The sequence below is a fragment of the Vipera berus genome, assembly GCF_964194415.1.
Source record: "Vipera berus genome assembly, chromosome: 1".
In the NCBI taxonomy this organism is placed as follows: Eukaryota; Metazoa; Chordata; class Lepidosauria; order Squamata; family Viperidae; genus Vipera; species Vipera berus.
This window is the reverse complement of record NC_138202.1, coordinates 9036731-9051812: the sequence shown is the minus strand read 5'-3', so window position 1 is coordinate 9051812 and position 15082 is coordinate 9036731. Positions and strand designations below refer to the sequence as shown.

The 15082-nt window shown below is 46.9% G+C and overlaps 1 protein-coding gene across 1 annotated transcript in view; it reads left to right on the top strand.

Annotated features, from left to right (window-relative positions):
• Window positions 1–15082, top strand: part of SBNO2 (strawberry notch homolog 2) — a 145165-nt gene that overhangs the window by 85326 nt on the left and 44757 nt on the right. Inside the window, exons 8-16 of the mRNA XM_081320762.1 lie at window positions 3379–3539; window positions 3685–3818; window positions 5125–5215; window positions 7139–7282; window positions 8586–8703; window positions 10664–10769; window positions 11434–11587; window positions 13064–13240; window positions 14562–14659. Of these exons, the coding sequence (XP_081176888.1) occupies window positions 3379–3539; window positions 3685–3818; window positions 5125–5215; window positions 7139–7282; window positions 8586–8703; window positions 10664–10769; window positions 11434–11587; window positions 13064–13240; window positions 14562–14659 (1183 nt within the window). The remainder of the gene's footprint in view (window positions 1–3378; window positions 3540–3684; window positions 3819–5124; window positions 5216–7138; window positions 7283–8585; window positions 8704–10663; window positions 10770–11433; window positions 11588–13063; window positions 13241–14561; window positions 14660–15082) is intronic.

Here is a 15082-nt window from a genome sequence, read left to right as displayed (position 1 = left end):
GACTTCGACTCCCAGAATTCCTGAGCCAGCCATGCTGAGGGAAAAGGGAGAGGTTTCCGAGCTGAGCCATGCTGGCTCAGGAATTCTGGGAGTTGAAGTCCACAAGTCATAAAATTGCCAAGGTTGCCTACCCCTGGTCTAGGGTCAACAAGAGACCCCCATCTCATTCTGTTCCATGTGATTGCCTTTGAGTAGACTCTGATGTCACTCCAGGCCCCTCCTCCTCCTCCTCATCTGATTCCTCAGACTCAGCTGCCGGATCCACTGGCTGGGGAGGAATCCCAACACGATCACTGGAAGTGGTGAGGCTGAATTTCATGGATCCATTTTGGGAGGGAGAACTAGTTTAAGGGTAGGAATACAGGTAGTCCTCGACTTAACAACCACAATTGAGCCCAGCGTTTCTGTTGCTAAGCGAGACAGTTGCTAAGTGAGCTTTGCCCCCCTTTTACGACCTGTCTTGCCAGAGTTGTTAAGAGAATCATTGCAGCCGTTAACGTTAGTGACACGGTTGTTAAGCGAATCTGGATTCCTCATTGACTCTGCTGGTCGGAAGGTCGCAAAAGGGGATTGTTACGACCCTGGGACACTGCAACCGTCGTAAATATGAGCCAGTTGCCAAGCATCTGAATTTTGATCACATGACCACGGGGCTGCTGCAGCGGTCGTCAGTGTGAAAAAGTCGTGTCACTTTTTTTCAGTGCCCCTGTAACTTCAAACGGTCACTAAATGAATGGATGCAAGTCAAGGACCACCTTTTTTTAAAAAAAAAAAATCCCATTTATATCCCGCCCTTCTCCGAAGACTCAGGGCGGCTTGCAATCTAAGCACAAATCAATGTGCTTAGCAATAGCCTTCATTCTATGTATATGCTATGTTTAGCGAACAGCGATCCGAGGCAAGTATGGCAGGGACTGCAGCACTTAACCAACTATAAGGGCAGCACGAGGAGCATGGCAAACACCGATGCCTCGTTGGCTGAGGAGCTGAATATCTTCTTCGCCCGCTACGAGGTTAAAAGACCAGACCCCGTAGCCTCTGCTGGCCGGCCTTCTGACTCTCAGCCACTCACCCTGTGTGAACACCAAGTGAGAGCTGTATTGAAGGCTGTGAATCCCAGCAAAGCCGCAGGCCCAGATGGGGTGCTGGGGATAGTGGTCAGGAATTGTGCCGATCAATTAGCAGGGGTCCTGACAAGGATTTTTAACATCTCCTTGCAAACGGCATGCGTACCATCATGCTTGAAGGCAGCTACCATTGTCCCAGTCCCCAAGAAAACTGCAGTTGAGTGCCTGAATGACTAGAGACCTGTTGCATTAACGTCTGTAGTCATGAAATGCTTCGAAAGATTGGTTCTCCAACATCTTAGGACATGCCTCCCACTGGACTTTGATAAACATCAATTTGCCTACAGGGGAAATAGGTCGACAGACGATGCCATAGCTACTGCTTTACATTCTGTAGCAAGTCATCTCGAGAAACCTGGAAGTTACGTCAGGATGCTTTTTGTTGACTACAGCTCGGCTTTCAACACCATTTTGCCGAGCATTCTCATCGAGAAGCTGACTGACTTGAAATTCTCCCCCGCTATCTGCGATTGGATTCAAGACTTTCTTAGGGATCGGGTACAAACAGTGAGGGTCGGGTCTGCTTTGTCCACCCCCCTGAAGCTTTGCACCGGCACGCCACAGGGCTGTGTGCTTAGCCCCTACCTGTACTCTTTATACACTTATGATTGTGTATCATCTGACCCATCCACTGCGATAATCAAGTTCGCAGATGATACAACTGTGGTGGGTCTTATTACAGGTGGGGATGAGACAGCATATAGGGCGGAGGCACAAAAACTATCCATATGGTGTAGTAACAACAACTTGCACCTAAACATCGGCAAGACGAAAGAGATGGTGTTAGACTTCCGGAGAAAAAAGGAGGAACCTGCCCCACTTTACATCGGGGAGGACTGTGTAGAGAGAGTTTCCTCCTTTAAATTTCTGGGAGTCTACCTCTGTGAAGATCTGACCTGGAAAGTTAACACAACTCAGGTGGCTAGAAAGGCCCAACAGAGGCTTCACTTTCTTAGGATCTTGCGGAAGAACAGGGTAGAACAACAGCTAATGACCCTCTTTTACCGGTCTACCATAGAGAGCATCCTCTCGTATGGTATTGTGGTTTGGTATGCTGGTCTGACAGCCGCGGATAGGAAAGTATTGCAGAGGGTGGTGAGCACAGCACAAGACATTGTGGGCTGTTCCCTGACACCACTGGATGACATCGCCAGGGCTCGTTGCCTTGGAAGAGTGAGGAAGATTCTCAGGGATGACTCACACCCTGGACGGTATCTCTTTACTGTCCTATCATCCGGTAGGAGATATAGGAATATAGCCAGCCGTACCAACAGGCTGAAAAATAGCTTTTATCCGTGGGCTGTTAGGCTTTTGAATGGGACATAATCTTATGCAGAATTGACTTGGGAGGCCGGTGTGTGGTGTAGTTGGTTCACATAGTGTGGTGGGATGGAGGGTTTGTTGTCACTGTGTGTTGGGGGGGAGAGAGCACAGGGGGAGGCTCAGCTAATCTCAATGTACACATGTTGTACTTTGACAATAAAGGTTTATTATTATTATTATTATTATTATTATTATTATTATTATTATTATTATTATTATTATTATTATTATTATTATTATTATTAGCCTGCTTGTTAGGGCTTTCGCCCCCCCCCCAAGCGGCATTATTACAAAGTCAGCTTAATTGCCCCCAACAATCTGGGTCCTCATTTTACCTACCTCGGAAGGATGGAAGGCTGAGTCAACCTTGAGCCTGGTGGGATGCGAACCTGCAATAATTGCAGGCAGCTGGTGTTACTTAAGGAGGCATTAGCCCACTGTTCCACCAAGGCTCTTCATGCGTTGTCAGGCATGATAGACCAGGTCCGCACGTAGATTCAATTCAACTGATTTACTGCTCAAAGCCTGTGCACAAGAGTCTTCTCAACTAAGGGTTAACGCCTGCTTGGAGTTTAGAAGATGGTACATGGAATTCAAGGGAGTTTGGCCTTCGTCGGCTTGTGACTGTGTAAGGATTCTAGGCTGATTCCTCTTTTAACTCCGACCCCAGGTCCTCCTATTCCTTCTCCTACTTACCCTTGGATGGCTTCATTCTTACAAGTCAACAAACCCTCCATTCCCTGCTGAGTGAAACCTGGCTTAAGGAGCCCAGATCCCCACTCAACTAGGGCTTTAATTGGATTGTTGGCTTGTTTGCTCTAATATGGCCTTTGACCCTTGCAGAGAACTTAAATTTCTCCCGAGAAGCTGAGTTAACATTCAGACAGCTGACACGTGTCTTTTTTTTTTTTTTGGCTTCGTCTTGCAGCAAAAATTGGGAAGCAACACCCTGACCGAGTGGTAGAAACCAGCACGCTTTCCAGCGTCCCTCCTCCAGATATCACCTATGTCCTCTCTCTCCCCGACTCGATCGCCGGAAACGGGTTGCTCTCTGCGCTGCAGCTGGAAGCTATAATTTACGCCTGCCAGGTACGCCTGAAGTGGGTTTGGGCAGGTCCGGCGAAACACGGCTACGGCGGGCCGTAAGCTTCAGAGTGGCTGAAAGTTGCTAGGGTAGTGCGTCCTTCCCTGGATACCCCCCCCCCCATTTGATTCCTTTCTGCCGGATTTCTAGGAACACGAAAACTTGCTTCCAAACGGACAGAGAGCCGGCTTCCTAATAGGAGACGGTGCGGGTGTAGGGAAAGGGCGGACCGTTGCAGGGATCATCTACGAAAATTATCTGAAGGGAAGGAAGAAGGCCCTGTGGTGAGTGACCAGGTCCCTGTGTTCTGTTTTAAAGCTCTCATAAGTGGCATTTAAATCTCTGCTGGACTCTGCATTGCTTTCCCGGTTTACAGGGTCCTCTCACAACTTAGTTCAGGAAATAGAATTTGAGTAGCTGTTCTATAATATGAACTCTCTCTCTCTCTCTCTCTCTCTCTCTCTCTCTCTCTCTCTCTCTCTCTCTCTCTCCCTCCCTCTCTCCCCCTCCCTCTCTCTCTCTCCCTCTCTCCCCCTCCCTCTCTCTCTCTCCCTCCCTCTCTCTCTCTCTCTCTCTCTCCCTCCCTCTCTCCCCCTCCCTCTCTCTCTCTCCCTCTCTCCCCCTCCCTCTCTCTCTCTCCCTCCCTCTCTCTCTCTCTCTCTCTCTCCCTCTCCCTCTCTCTCCCTCCCTCCCTCTCTCTCTCTCCCTTTTTCTTTCTCTTTCTCTCTCTCTCTCCCTCCCTCCCTCCCCCTTTCCCTTTCTCCCTTTTTCTTTCTCTTCCTTTCTTTCTCTCTCTCTCCCTCCCTCCCTCCCCCTTTCCCTTTCTTTCCCTTTTTCTTTCTCTCTTCCTTTCTCTTTCTTTCTCTCTGTCTCTCCCTCTCTCTCTCCCTCCCTCCCTCTTTCCCTTTCTTCCTTTTTCTTTCTCTCTCTTCCTTTCTCTTTCTTTCTGTCTCCTTCTCTCTCTCTCCCTCCCTCCCTCCCTCCCTCCCCCCTTTCCCTTTCTCCCTTTTTCTTTCTCTTCCTTTCTCTTCTTTTCTCTCTGTCTCTCCCTCTCTTTCTCCCTTTCTCTTTCTCCCTTTCTCTTTCTTTCTCTCCCCCTCCCTCTCCTTTTCTCTCTCTCTTTCCCTCTCCCCCCCCTCTCTCTCTTACATTCAGTTGTGTCTGATACTTTTGGCATTTTCTTGGCAAAGTCATTCAGAAGTAGTTTGCCATTGTCTTCCTCCTAAGGTAAGAGGGAAGAAGTGGCTCAAAGTCACTCAGCTGGCGGGACTAGAACTCACTCTCTCCTGGTGATTGGGCCAAAGTCACCCAGCTGGGTTTCATGCCTAAGGCGGGACTAATACTCACAGTCTCCTGGTGATTGGCCCAAAGTATTAATTTAACGACTGCAGTTTTGCGCTGAACAACTGTGGCCAGAAATATCGTAAAAATGAGGTAAAATTCATTTAACGGCTGTCTCGCTTTGCACAGATGTTTTGGGCTCACTTGTGGTCTTAAGGCAAGGACCGCCTGTAAATGAAAATGCTGTACTGGATGGGCCAGTAAAATGGCTTCCTTTATAAACCTCTCCCTCTCCCCCCCCTTTTTCAGGTTCAGCGTCTCCAATGATCTGAAGTACGACGCCGAGAGGGACCTGAAGGATATCAATGCGCCCAACCTCCCTGTCCATGCTTTAAACAAGGTATGAGTTTGCTTGCTTCCTTTTGCTTCCTTTCTGTTCCCACCATCTCTCTCTCTCTCCCTCCCTCCCTCCCTCTCTCTCTCTCTCTCTCTCACACACACACACACACACACACAGTCTTTCTCTAATCTCTTTCTCTATATCTATCTGTATCTGTATCTCTATCTATTTATAAATAAACCTTTATTGTCAAAGTACAACATGTGTACATTGAGATTAGCTGAGCCTCCCCCTGTGCTCTCTCCCCCCAACACACAGTGACAACAAACCCTCCATCCCACCACACTATGTGAACCAACTACACCACACACCGGCCTCCCAAGTCAATTATATCTATATCTATATATATATATATCTATCCATATATCCATGTATGTATGTATGTATGTATGTATGTATGTATCTATCTATCTATCTATCTATCTATCTATCTATCTATCTATCTATCTATCTATCTATCTATCTATCTAATCTCTTTCTCTCTTTCTCTCTGTCTCTCTAATCTCTTTCTCTAATCTATCTATCTATCTATCTATCTATCTATCTATCTATCTATCTATCTATCTATCTATCTATCTATTTATCTATCTATCTATAACACACACACACCATGGGAAAAGCTGACCAGGAGCACTGAGAATTTGGCACAATAGATTTGACTATATTTATTCATGTTATTCATTTATGGTAAATAGATGGGTTTATTTGGGTAAGTTGAGGTAATCATGGGTTCCCTTTATTTTGGATGTTTTATTTGTGTTTTATGCTGTTGTAAGTCTTTGAGAACCTCATAGATTGGATGGCATACATAGTTATTGAGAGAAAAAGAGAATCCTCCCTCCCTCCCTCCCTCCCTCCCTCCCTCCCTCCCTCCCTCCCTCCCTCCCTTCCTTCCTTCCTTTGGAATTCTGAGTGTTGAAGTCCACACATTTTTAAATTGCCAAGGTTGAAAGACACTGTTCTCTAAGAAGGTTGGCCTGGATCAGACATGTCAAACACAAGGCCTGGGGGCCGGATCCGGCCCACGAAGTGGTTTCATGAGGCCCCACGAAGCCACCCTGGAAACAGTGAGGGAACGGCTCCCACTGCCTTGGCCCTGGCCCAGAGACCCTCCTTCTGCCAGAGACCCTCAGATCTGTCCCACTCCTGCCCAGGCCCCCATAGGCAACCTTGATGCGAACCATGTAGAGCTGGCCATGCCCACCCAGTAGGCCATACGCACTCTAGCCACGCCCACCCAGTAGGCCACGCCCACCCAGGCCATACCCACCCGGCCCCTTGAGGGCAACGGCAATGCTGATGCGGCCCTCAATGAAATTGAGTTTGACACCCCTGGCCTGGATTGTCCGGAGCCAATTTTGATTTCTCTGCCCTGCTGGAAATTCTGGGAGTTTTAGTACTATACACATCTTAAAATTGCCAAGGCTGTGAAACCGTTTCCTGCATGGAGTGAGAGAGTCCAAGCACCTGACTGTGAAGAAGGAAGATTCAACTATATCTATTTATTGTTTTAGCTTGGGCATTGTGTTTAATTCTTTTTTAACTTTTGTATCTTTGTATTTTTATATGTTTGCCCTGTTCACCGCCCTGAGTCCTTCGGGAGAAGGGCGGTATATAAATAAAATTATTAAATTAAATTAAATTAAACTATTCATTTTGGCAGAAGTTCGCCCAGACTGGATCACCAGTGGCCCTGCATTAAAAATGGCAGCGTTTGACTAGCTGGGGAATTCTGGGAGTTGAAGTCCACCGGCCTTAAATTTGCCAAGGTTGAGAACCACTGAAATGTGTCATCTGTGATTCCCTCCTGAAGGACCTCTGTTCATTTAACTGGCATGCATTTCTGTGCCCAAAATGTCAGCCTTGTGAAAACCTCTCATCTCCTTTTTTTTTTGCATTTTTAAACATCTTTTCCTGCTGTAGATTAAATACGGTGACACGGCTACCTCGGAGGGGATTTTATTCGCCACTTATTCCGCCTTGATTGGTGAAAGCCAAGCGGGCGGCCAGCACAGGACCAGATTGAACCAGATTTTGGATTGGTGCAAGGACGATTTTGACGGTGTTGTATCCTAACACAAATAAACCAGCGAGTCTCTGTGGACTTTGTGGCTTTGATTAATGCACAAAACTGCCAGTAGTCCTCTACTTACAACCATTTGTTTAGTGACCGTTTGAAGTTACAACAGCACTGAAAAAAGTGACTTAGGACCATTTTTCGCGCGACCATTGCAGCATCCCCATGGTCACGTGATCAAAATTTGGACATGTGACAGCTGACTCAAATTTATGATGGTTGCAATGTCCCAGGATCATGTGATCACGTTTTAAAAACTTCTGACAAGGCTAATGGTGAAGTCAGTTTCACTTAACTGTATTACTTACTTAACAACTGCAGTGATTCCCTTAACAACTGTGGTAAGAAAGGTCATAAAATGGGGCAAAACGTATTTAACAACTGTCTCGCTTAGCAACAGAAGTGTTGGGCTGAATTGTGGTCGTAAGTCAAGGACTACCTGTACTTTGGTCCTCCTTTTGGCGGCTTACAGAGTATAATTGTTGCATTTATCAACTGCTTTAACATTTCTCACAGCCATGCACTGGGGATATTTTTCCTCCTCCCCCCCCACCAACCTAAATAAGGCTATTCTGGGCAGGTCTTCATTTTTACTCTTGTGGCTGCCACCTTGACTTTTTTGAACACACCTGCAGACAGCCCTGCCCATGGTCGTAATTTACTCCCCCCCCTCCTGTGCCTTCAGAACTTTTAACAACAACAACAATAATAATAAAGTTAGAAGGGATCTTGGAGGTCATCTAGTCCAACCCCCTGCTCAGGCAGGAAACCCTATACCATTTCAGACTCTTCTTAAAAACTTCCAGTGTTGAAGCGTTAACAGCTTCTGGAGGCAGATTGTTCCACTGATTAATTGTTCTTACTGTCAGGAAGTTTCTCCTTAATCCTAGGTTGCTTCTCTCCTTGATTAGTTTCCATCCGTTGCTTCTTGTCCTGCCTTCCAGGTGCTTTAGAGAATAGCTTGACTCCCTCTTCTTTGGGGCAACCCCTGAGATATAGGAAGACTGCTATCGGGTCCCCCCTTGTCCTTCTCTTCATTAAACTAGACATACCCAATTCCAGCAGCCGTTCCTTATATGTTTTAGCCTCCAGGCCTCTAATCATCTTTGTTGCTCTTCTCTGTACTCTTTGCAGAGTCTCAATGTCTTTTTTTACATTGTGGTGACCAAAACTGGATTCCGTATTCAAAGTGTGGCCTGTTGTTTTCCTTTGTCGTATACATACCCCTCTGTCTGCCAAGATCCCCCCTCCCTTTTTTTAATTGTCTCCCCTTAACGAGCCTTCCACTCTCAGATTGTGTTCGATGAATGCCACAAAGCCAAAAATGCCACCTCTACCAAGATGGGCAAAGCAGTATTGGACCTGCAGAAAAACCTGCCTCAGGCGAGGGTCGTCTACGCCAGTGCCACAGGTGAGCGATGCGTGTTGCACCAAGCACATTATCAGGGAGGAGTCCATAGCTGGAGCATCCTCTCTGGGGAGCTCCAAATCAAGATGCACCGGCACTTGAGGGGTAGACTATTTGTCAGAGCACGCACAGTCTTATTGCGCTGAGGTAACCCAGGAGTAAATACAGTAAATAGTGGTCTGTATTAAATGGTGGCTTATATTACACTATCTACAAATATACACTAGAAACAAGATACATACATGTGGTGATACAGCAAACTCCAATAAGCAGCAATTACAGCAGGGAACGGACGAGAGAGAAAGACTCCAGCAAGGCCTTCCCTTTTATACTCAAGCTCTTAAAGGGATACAGACTCCTGCTGAGTCATTCCTAACACTGCATCGTTCACCTCACATTATACAAGCTGGTTAGCTTCTAAGTCATTCCTTTGACACTATTTCTGCATGTCGAAGCTCCATTCCTAACTATCAGGGCAGCATGAACCCAGCTGGAGAAGGCCAGCCTTTTGCCTTCCACGTGAGTTTCCTGTTTAACACACCTTTTCCCCCCAGGTTTGTATAGCCAGGCTAGCTCTGAATATCCGTTTCCGGGGTACAAAGTATGTTGTCTTTAGACTTCCCAGAAAGTGAGACACGTTTCTCTACTCCAGACCATGTGGGAGGGCTGTGGTTCCAAAAATGGTGAAAAGACAAAGAGAAGGGTGGGAGAATGGAAAATGGACCCAAGGGGTAATCTGAAGTTAGGAGGGAGTAGTTAGAAAGATGGATGGGTGGATGGATGGATGGATGGATGGATGGGATGGAGTAGAGCAGAGCAGAACAGAACAGAGTAGAGTAGAGTAGAGTAGAGTAGAGTAGAGTAGAGTAGAGTAGAGTAGAGTAGAGTAGAGTAGAGTCTCAATCTCAGCAACTGTTTGTGAACTTCAACTCCCAGAATTCATCAGACAGCATGAGAGTAGGTAGAAAGGCTGTCCACATATCTTAGTTGCTGAGATTGAAAAACAGTGGGAGGGAGGGAGGAAAAGAGAGTGGGATGGATGGATGGATGGATGGATAGATAGATAGATAGATAGATAGATAGATAGATAGATAGATAGATAGATGATAGATAGATAGATAGATAGATAGATAGATAGATAGATAGATAGATAGATAGATAGATAGATATGGATTCATGGATAGGTAGGTAGATAGTAGATAGATAGATAGATAGATAGATAGATAGATAGATAGATAGATAGATAGATAGATAGATAGATAGATAGATAGATAGATAGATATGGATGGATGGATGGATGGATGGATGAATTCATGGATAGGTAGGTAGATGAGAGAAGAGAGAGAGAGAGAGAGAGAGAGAGAGAGAGACATGGATTCATGGATAGGTAGGTAGATGATAGATAGATAGATAGATAGATAAATAGATACATACATACATATGGATGGATGGATGGATTCATGGATAGGTAGGTAGATAGATGAGAGATAGGTAGATACATACGTACGTACATATGGATGGATGGATGGATTCATGGATAGGTAGGTAGATGAGATAGATGGATGGATGGATGGATGGATGGATGGATGGATGGATGGATATGGATTCATGGATTCATGGATCGGTAGATGAGAGATGATAGATAGATAGATAGATAGATAGATAGATAGATAGATAGATAGATAGATAGATAGATGATAGATAGATATGGATGGATTCATGGATAGGTAGCTAGATGAGAGATGGATGGATAGATGGATATGGATGGATTCATGGATAGATAGATAGATAGATAGATAGATAGATAGATAGATAGATAGATAGATAGATAGATAGAGGCATTATAGCTAGATGGGCGATGGGATGAGAGAGAGAGAGAGAGAGAGAGATTGGCTGATCCACTGAATGCATCTAACAGTTCCTTCTTCAATCCAACCCACTGGCCTGTCTTCTTCTTTGGCAGGTGCGTCTGAGCCAAAGAATATGATTTACATGAGTCGGCTGGGCATATGGGGAGAAGGCACCCCCTTTCGGTCCTTTGATGACTTCCTCCATGCCATTGAAAAGAGGTAAAGCTCCATCTGGTTATCACAGAACCCCAGAGTTGGAGGGGGCTCAAGTGCAGGATCTCCTGGAGCATCTCTAGCAGATGACACCCCCCCCCCAAATCCTCACTTTCAAGACCTCTAGTGAAGGAGAAGACCCTGGTTCATGAGGCAGCCTGTTCCAGTGGCCAGCAGTTCCTCTTGATGTTTGGTCTGAATGTCCTCCTTTGTAGGTAATGCCTCTGGGGCATTAAAAATAAACCCACTGCATCTTCCATCTGACAATTTTTAAAAATTGAATGCTAAAAACTGACCCAAGCTCTCTTTTCAACCTGGAAGGATTTTTTGACCTAACTCCACCTATCCTCACCAACATTTTATCAGGCTGCAAAAGCTGTTGCAGTTGTTTGTGTGACCTTATCTTTGTTTCATCTGTTTGACTTGTGTGTCTGGCCTTTTGACAGGTGTGGGAGTTTTCCCAACACACGTAATGATGCATTTTTCTGACGTTGACATCACTTTTTATCTTCAAACTCTGTAGCATTTATTCTGATTTGATTATCTTTTTTGAGGGAAAAGGGCTTATAAATTTGAATGAATGAATGAATGAATGAATGAATGAATGTCTTGTGGTGTTGATGGAAAAACTGCAGTTCCAAAGGTCATCTGTATCTCTTGTCCTCCGTAGAGGTGTTGGGGCTATGGAGATTGTTGCTATGGATATGAAAGTGAACGGGATGTACATCGCTCGACAGCTCAGCTTTTCTGGAGTCACTTTCCGGATAGAAGAAATCCCACTGGATGCGGCATACAAGCTCGTGTACAACAAGGCAGCGAAGCTGGTAAACTTTTATACTTTGGGCCTGTCCAGTATAGCTGGACTCACTTCCTTGAGCCGCTTGGAATCTGTGGTCAGCTGTTTTTCTGTAGGGTAAAACAAAAGTATGTGACTTCACATGTAAAATTGATGAATGAACATTGCAAAGATCCAGTTATCTAGAGAAATCCATCAGGGTGGGAAAGGTGGAAGAAAAGGGAAGAGGATGACCAGCAGCAAGGGGTAGGGAACTCGGTTACCATGGCAACAGATTCACTATTGAGAGACTTGGAAAGAACAGGTTAGGGATAGATCCAGTGGTGGGATTCAGCCGGTTCACACTGGGTTCGGCAGAACCGGTAGCTAAATTTAGCTCAATTCAGAGAACCGGCTGGCTTCCAGAAGTCCAGTCTAGACCTGAAGGAGTCCTCCCAAGCCTAGAACAGCCCAGCAGAAGTATGTGGGTGCCACTTCCGGAAGTCCGTTCTAGGCCTCGGAGGCCTGGAGGAGGCCTCTCAGGCCTAGAACAGCCCACCAGAAGTATGTGGGTGCCACTTCCGGAAGTCCGTTCTAGGCCTCGGAGGCCTGGAGGAGGCCTCTGCTTAGCCGCAGAAGATCTCAAAGCAAGCTTTGGGCCAGGCTCTCCCTCTTAGCCCAAGAGCCCATTTCGTATAGTCGGGAAGGGGCTGGTCTAGGAGGAGGAGGAGGATCCAGACTACACTCCTCCGTAAGCTGCAGAAGTTCATTGGCTGACTTTGGGCCAAGTCCCTCCCACTTAGCCAGGTGTAGTGAGGAAGGAGCTGAAGATCTAGGAGAGGGAAGATCTAGCCTCTTGCCCTTCCCCCCCCCCCGCTTGCCACGAATCTCACTGGCTGAGCCAGCCCTCCTCCCCCCCAAGGCTAAGAGCCTATCAGGTGGGCAAAAAGGTGGATTAGAAGTGGGTGGACCCAGGTTTTAATCACTCCTCAACCACAAAAGCTCATTGTCTGACTTTGGGCCAGTCCCTCCCTCAGCCCACTCTCTCACACAGGTTTAGATATAAGGTAAAGGTTCCCCCGCGCATGCGTGCTAGTCGTTTCCGACTCTAGGGGCCGGTGCTCATCTCCGTTTAAAAGCCGAAGAGCCAGCGCTTGTCCGAGGACGTCTCCGTGGTCATGTGGCCGGCATGACTGGACGCCAAAGGCGCACGGAACGCTGTTACCTTCCCACCGTAGTGGTCCCTATTTTTCTACTTGCATTTTTACGTGCTTTCGAACTGCTAGGTTGGCAGAAGCTGGGACGAGTAACAGGCGCTCGCTCTGCTACGCGGCACTCGGGATTCGACCCGCCAAACTGCCGACCTTCTGATCGACAGGCTCAGCGTCCTAACCCACTGAGCCACCGCGTCCCTTCTATTAGATGTAAACTCAACGCTAAATAAAATACTGAAAATACCATTATCACTGCTAAATCGCACGCTCCTTTTTTTTTCCCACCCACCCCCTCCCCCCTCTGTCGGCAGTGGGCAGAAGCCCTGGTGGTTTTCCAACAGGCGGCAGACCTGGTGGGCCTGGAGTCTCGGAAGTCTCTCTGGGGACAGTTTTGGGGGGCTCACCAGCGCTTCTTCAAGTACCTCTGCATTGCTGCAAAAGTCCGGCGCCTGGTGGAGCTGGCCAAGGAGGAGCTCAGCAAGGGCAAGGTGAGGAAGGAGAGACGCGGCTTAAAAACCGTTACCCGCAGTTGTAGCTCTGATAGTTCAATGTGAGGGAGCAGAATGTGAGCAGATTTCCTTTTACAGTCTGGTGATTCTTTGAATTAAGCCTTCATGCAGTCTCCTCCTCCTCCTCCTCCTCTTCCTCCTCTTCTTTCTTTCCCTTCCTCCCTCTTCCTTCTTCTCCTTTTCCTTTTCTTTCTCTTCCTCCCTCTTCCCTTCTCCTCCTCTTTCTCCTCCTCCTCTCATCTTCCTCCTTCTCCTTTTCCTTCTTACCTCTTCCTCCTCGCCTTCCTTCTCCTCCTCCTCCTCCTCTTCCTCTTCCTCCTCTTCCTTCTTTTCTTTCCCTTCCTTCCTCTTCCCTCCTCCTCTTCCTTGTCCTCCCTCCTTCTCTTCCTCCCTGCCTTCTTCTTCCTTCTTCTCCTTTTCCTTTTCTTTCCCTTCCTCCCTCTTCCCTTTTCTTCCTCTTCCTCCTCCTCTTCCTCCTTCTCCTTTTCCTTCTCTTTCCCTTCCTTCCTCTTCCATCTCCTCCTCCCCCTCTTTCTTCTCCTCCTCTCATCTTCCTCCTTCTCCTCCTTTTCCTTCTTACCTCTTCCTCCTCGCCTTCCTTCTCCTCCTCTTCCTCCTCCTCCTCCTCTTCCTCCTCTTACCTCCTTCTCATTCCCCTTCTCCCCCGCCCTCCTCCTCCATCCCTTTCAGTTCCTGAGTTTTATCAGCCAGGCTGTTTCACATCTTGATGTTTGTTTGTGATAAGGATGTGTAGAGTACCTCTTGAGCTAACGAGCTTGCACAGAAAAAGAGGATACTGAGAGTAGTCAAGTTTACGCAGCAACCACACAGTTTACTTGTGCAATAATACAATAGCACAGTGCAAGAAAAAATCAGTCCAGGTCATACACGAGTAAAGAGATGGTAGCAAATAACAATAGTCCAAGGATTATCCAATACAGAGTCTTCTTACCAGTCCGTAAGTCAAAACACAGTTCTTCAGGTTTAGCAAACAGTAGCAAACCCACAAACCACAATAATCAGCAAGTAACAGCAAATGTAACAGAGAGAATAACAGAGAGAAGCTATGTGTCTAGCTCCCTCTTATGGCCATTGGAGAAACAGCGTTGGCCAATCATCACACATTTAAAGTGATACAATACAGTTTCTATTACAACAATACAATCATAGTTTATATATATAATGCCAACCCAACCAGTTAGGCCATAGTCATCTACCTAACAGTTTGTTTGGTTTTTGCCCCCCACACACATGCTGGCCATCCTTGGTCTCATTTCTGCCCGGCTTTTGCCTTCCACAGTGCATGGTGATCGGGTTGCAGTCGACCGGGGAGGCCCGCACCCGGGAAGTCCTGGACGAGAACGAGGGGCACCTGAACTGCTTTGTGTCGGCAGCTGAGTGAGTTTTCCACTGGGGTCCCTGAGGGAGTATGCACTTTATTTTGGTGAACTCTGGCACAGTCCCTGCCCGACATTTTGATAGGCTACAATTCCGCAGATACCACGGAGGGAATCCCTCAAAAATCACTGCTCCGTTGCATTCTGATTAAAGGCAGGACATCTTTGGACTTTAATCTTTCGGGCGTCCTCTAAGAGAAAACACACACACACACACACACACACACACACACAGCATCATTGGCATCATTTTGGTCTTTTGGTGGCACCCGTGGAAATGCAACCCCCTGGCTGCCTATAGAGATTCTCAACCTTTGCACCTTCTGTCTGAAGCAAGCCACCAAGCTCAGGCCACGCCATTCCCAAATCTCACCTCATTTTGGTGTTTTGTTTCCCCCCCCTTTGGCCATCCGAGTGTGTGCGT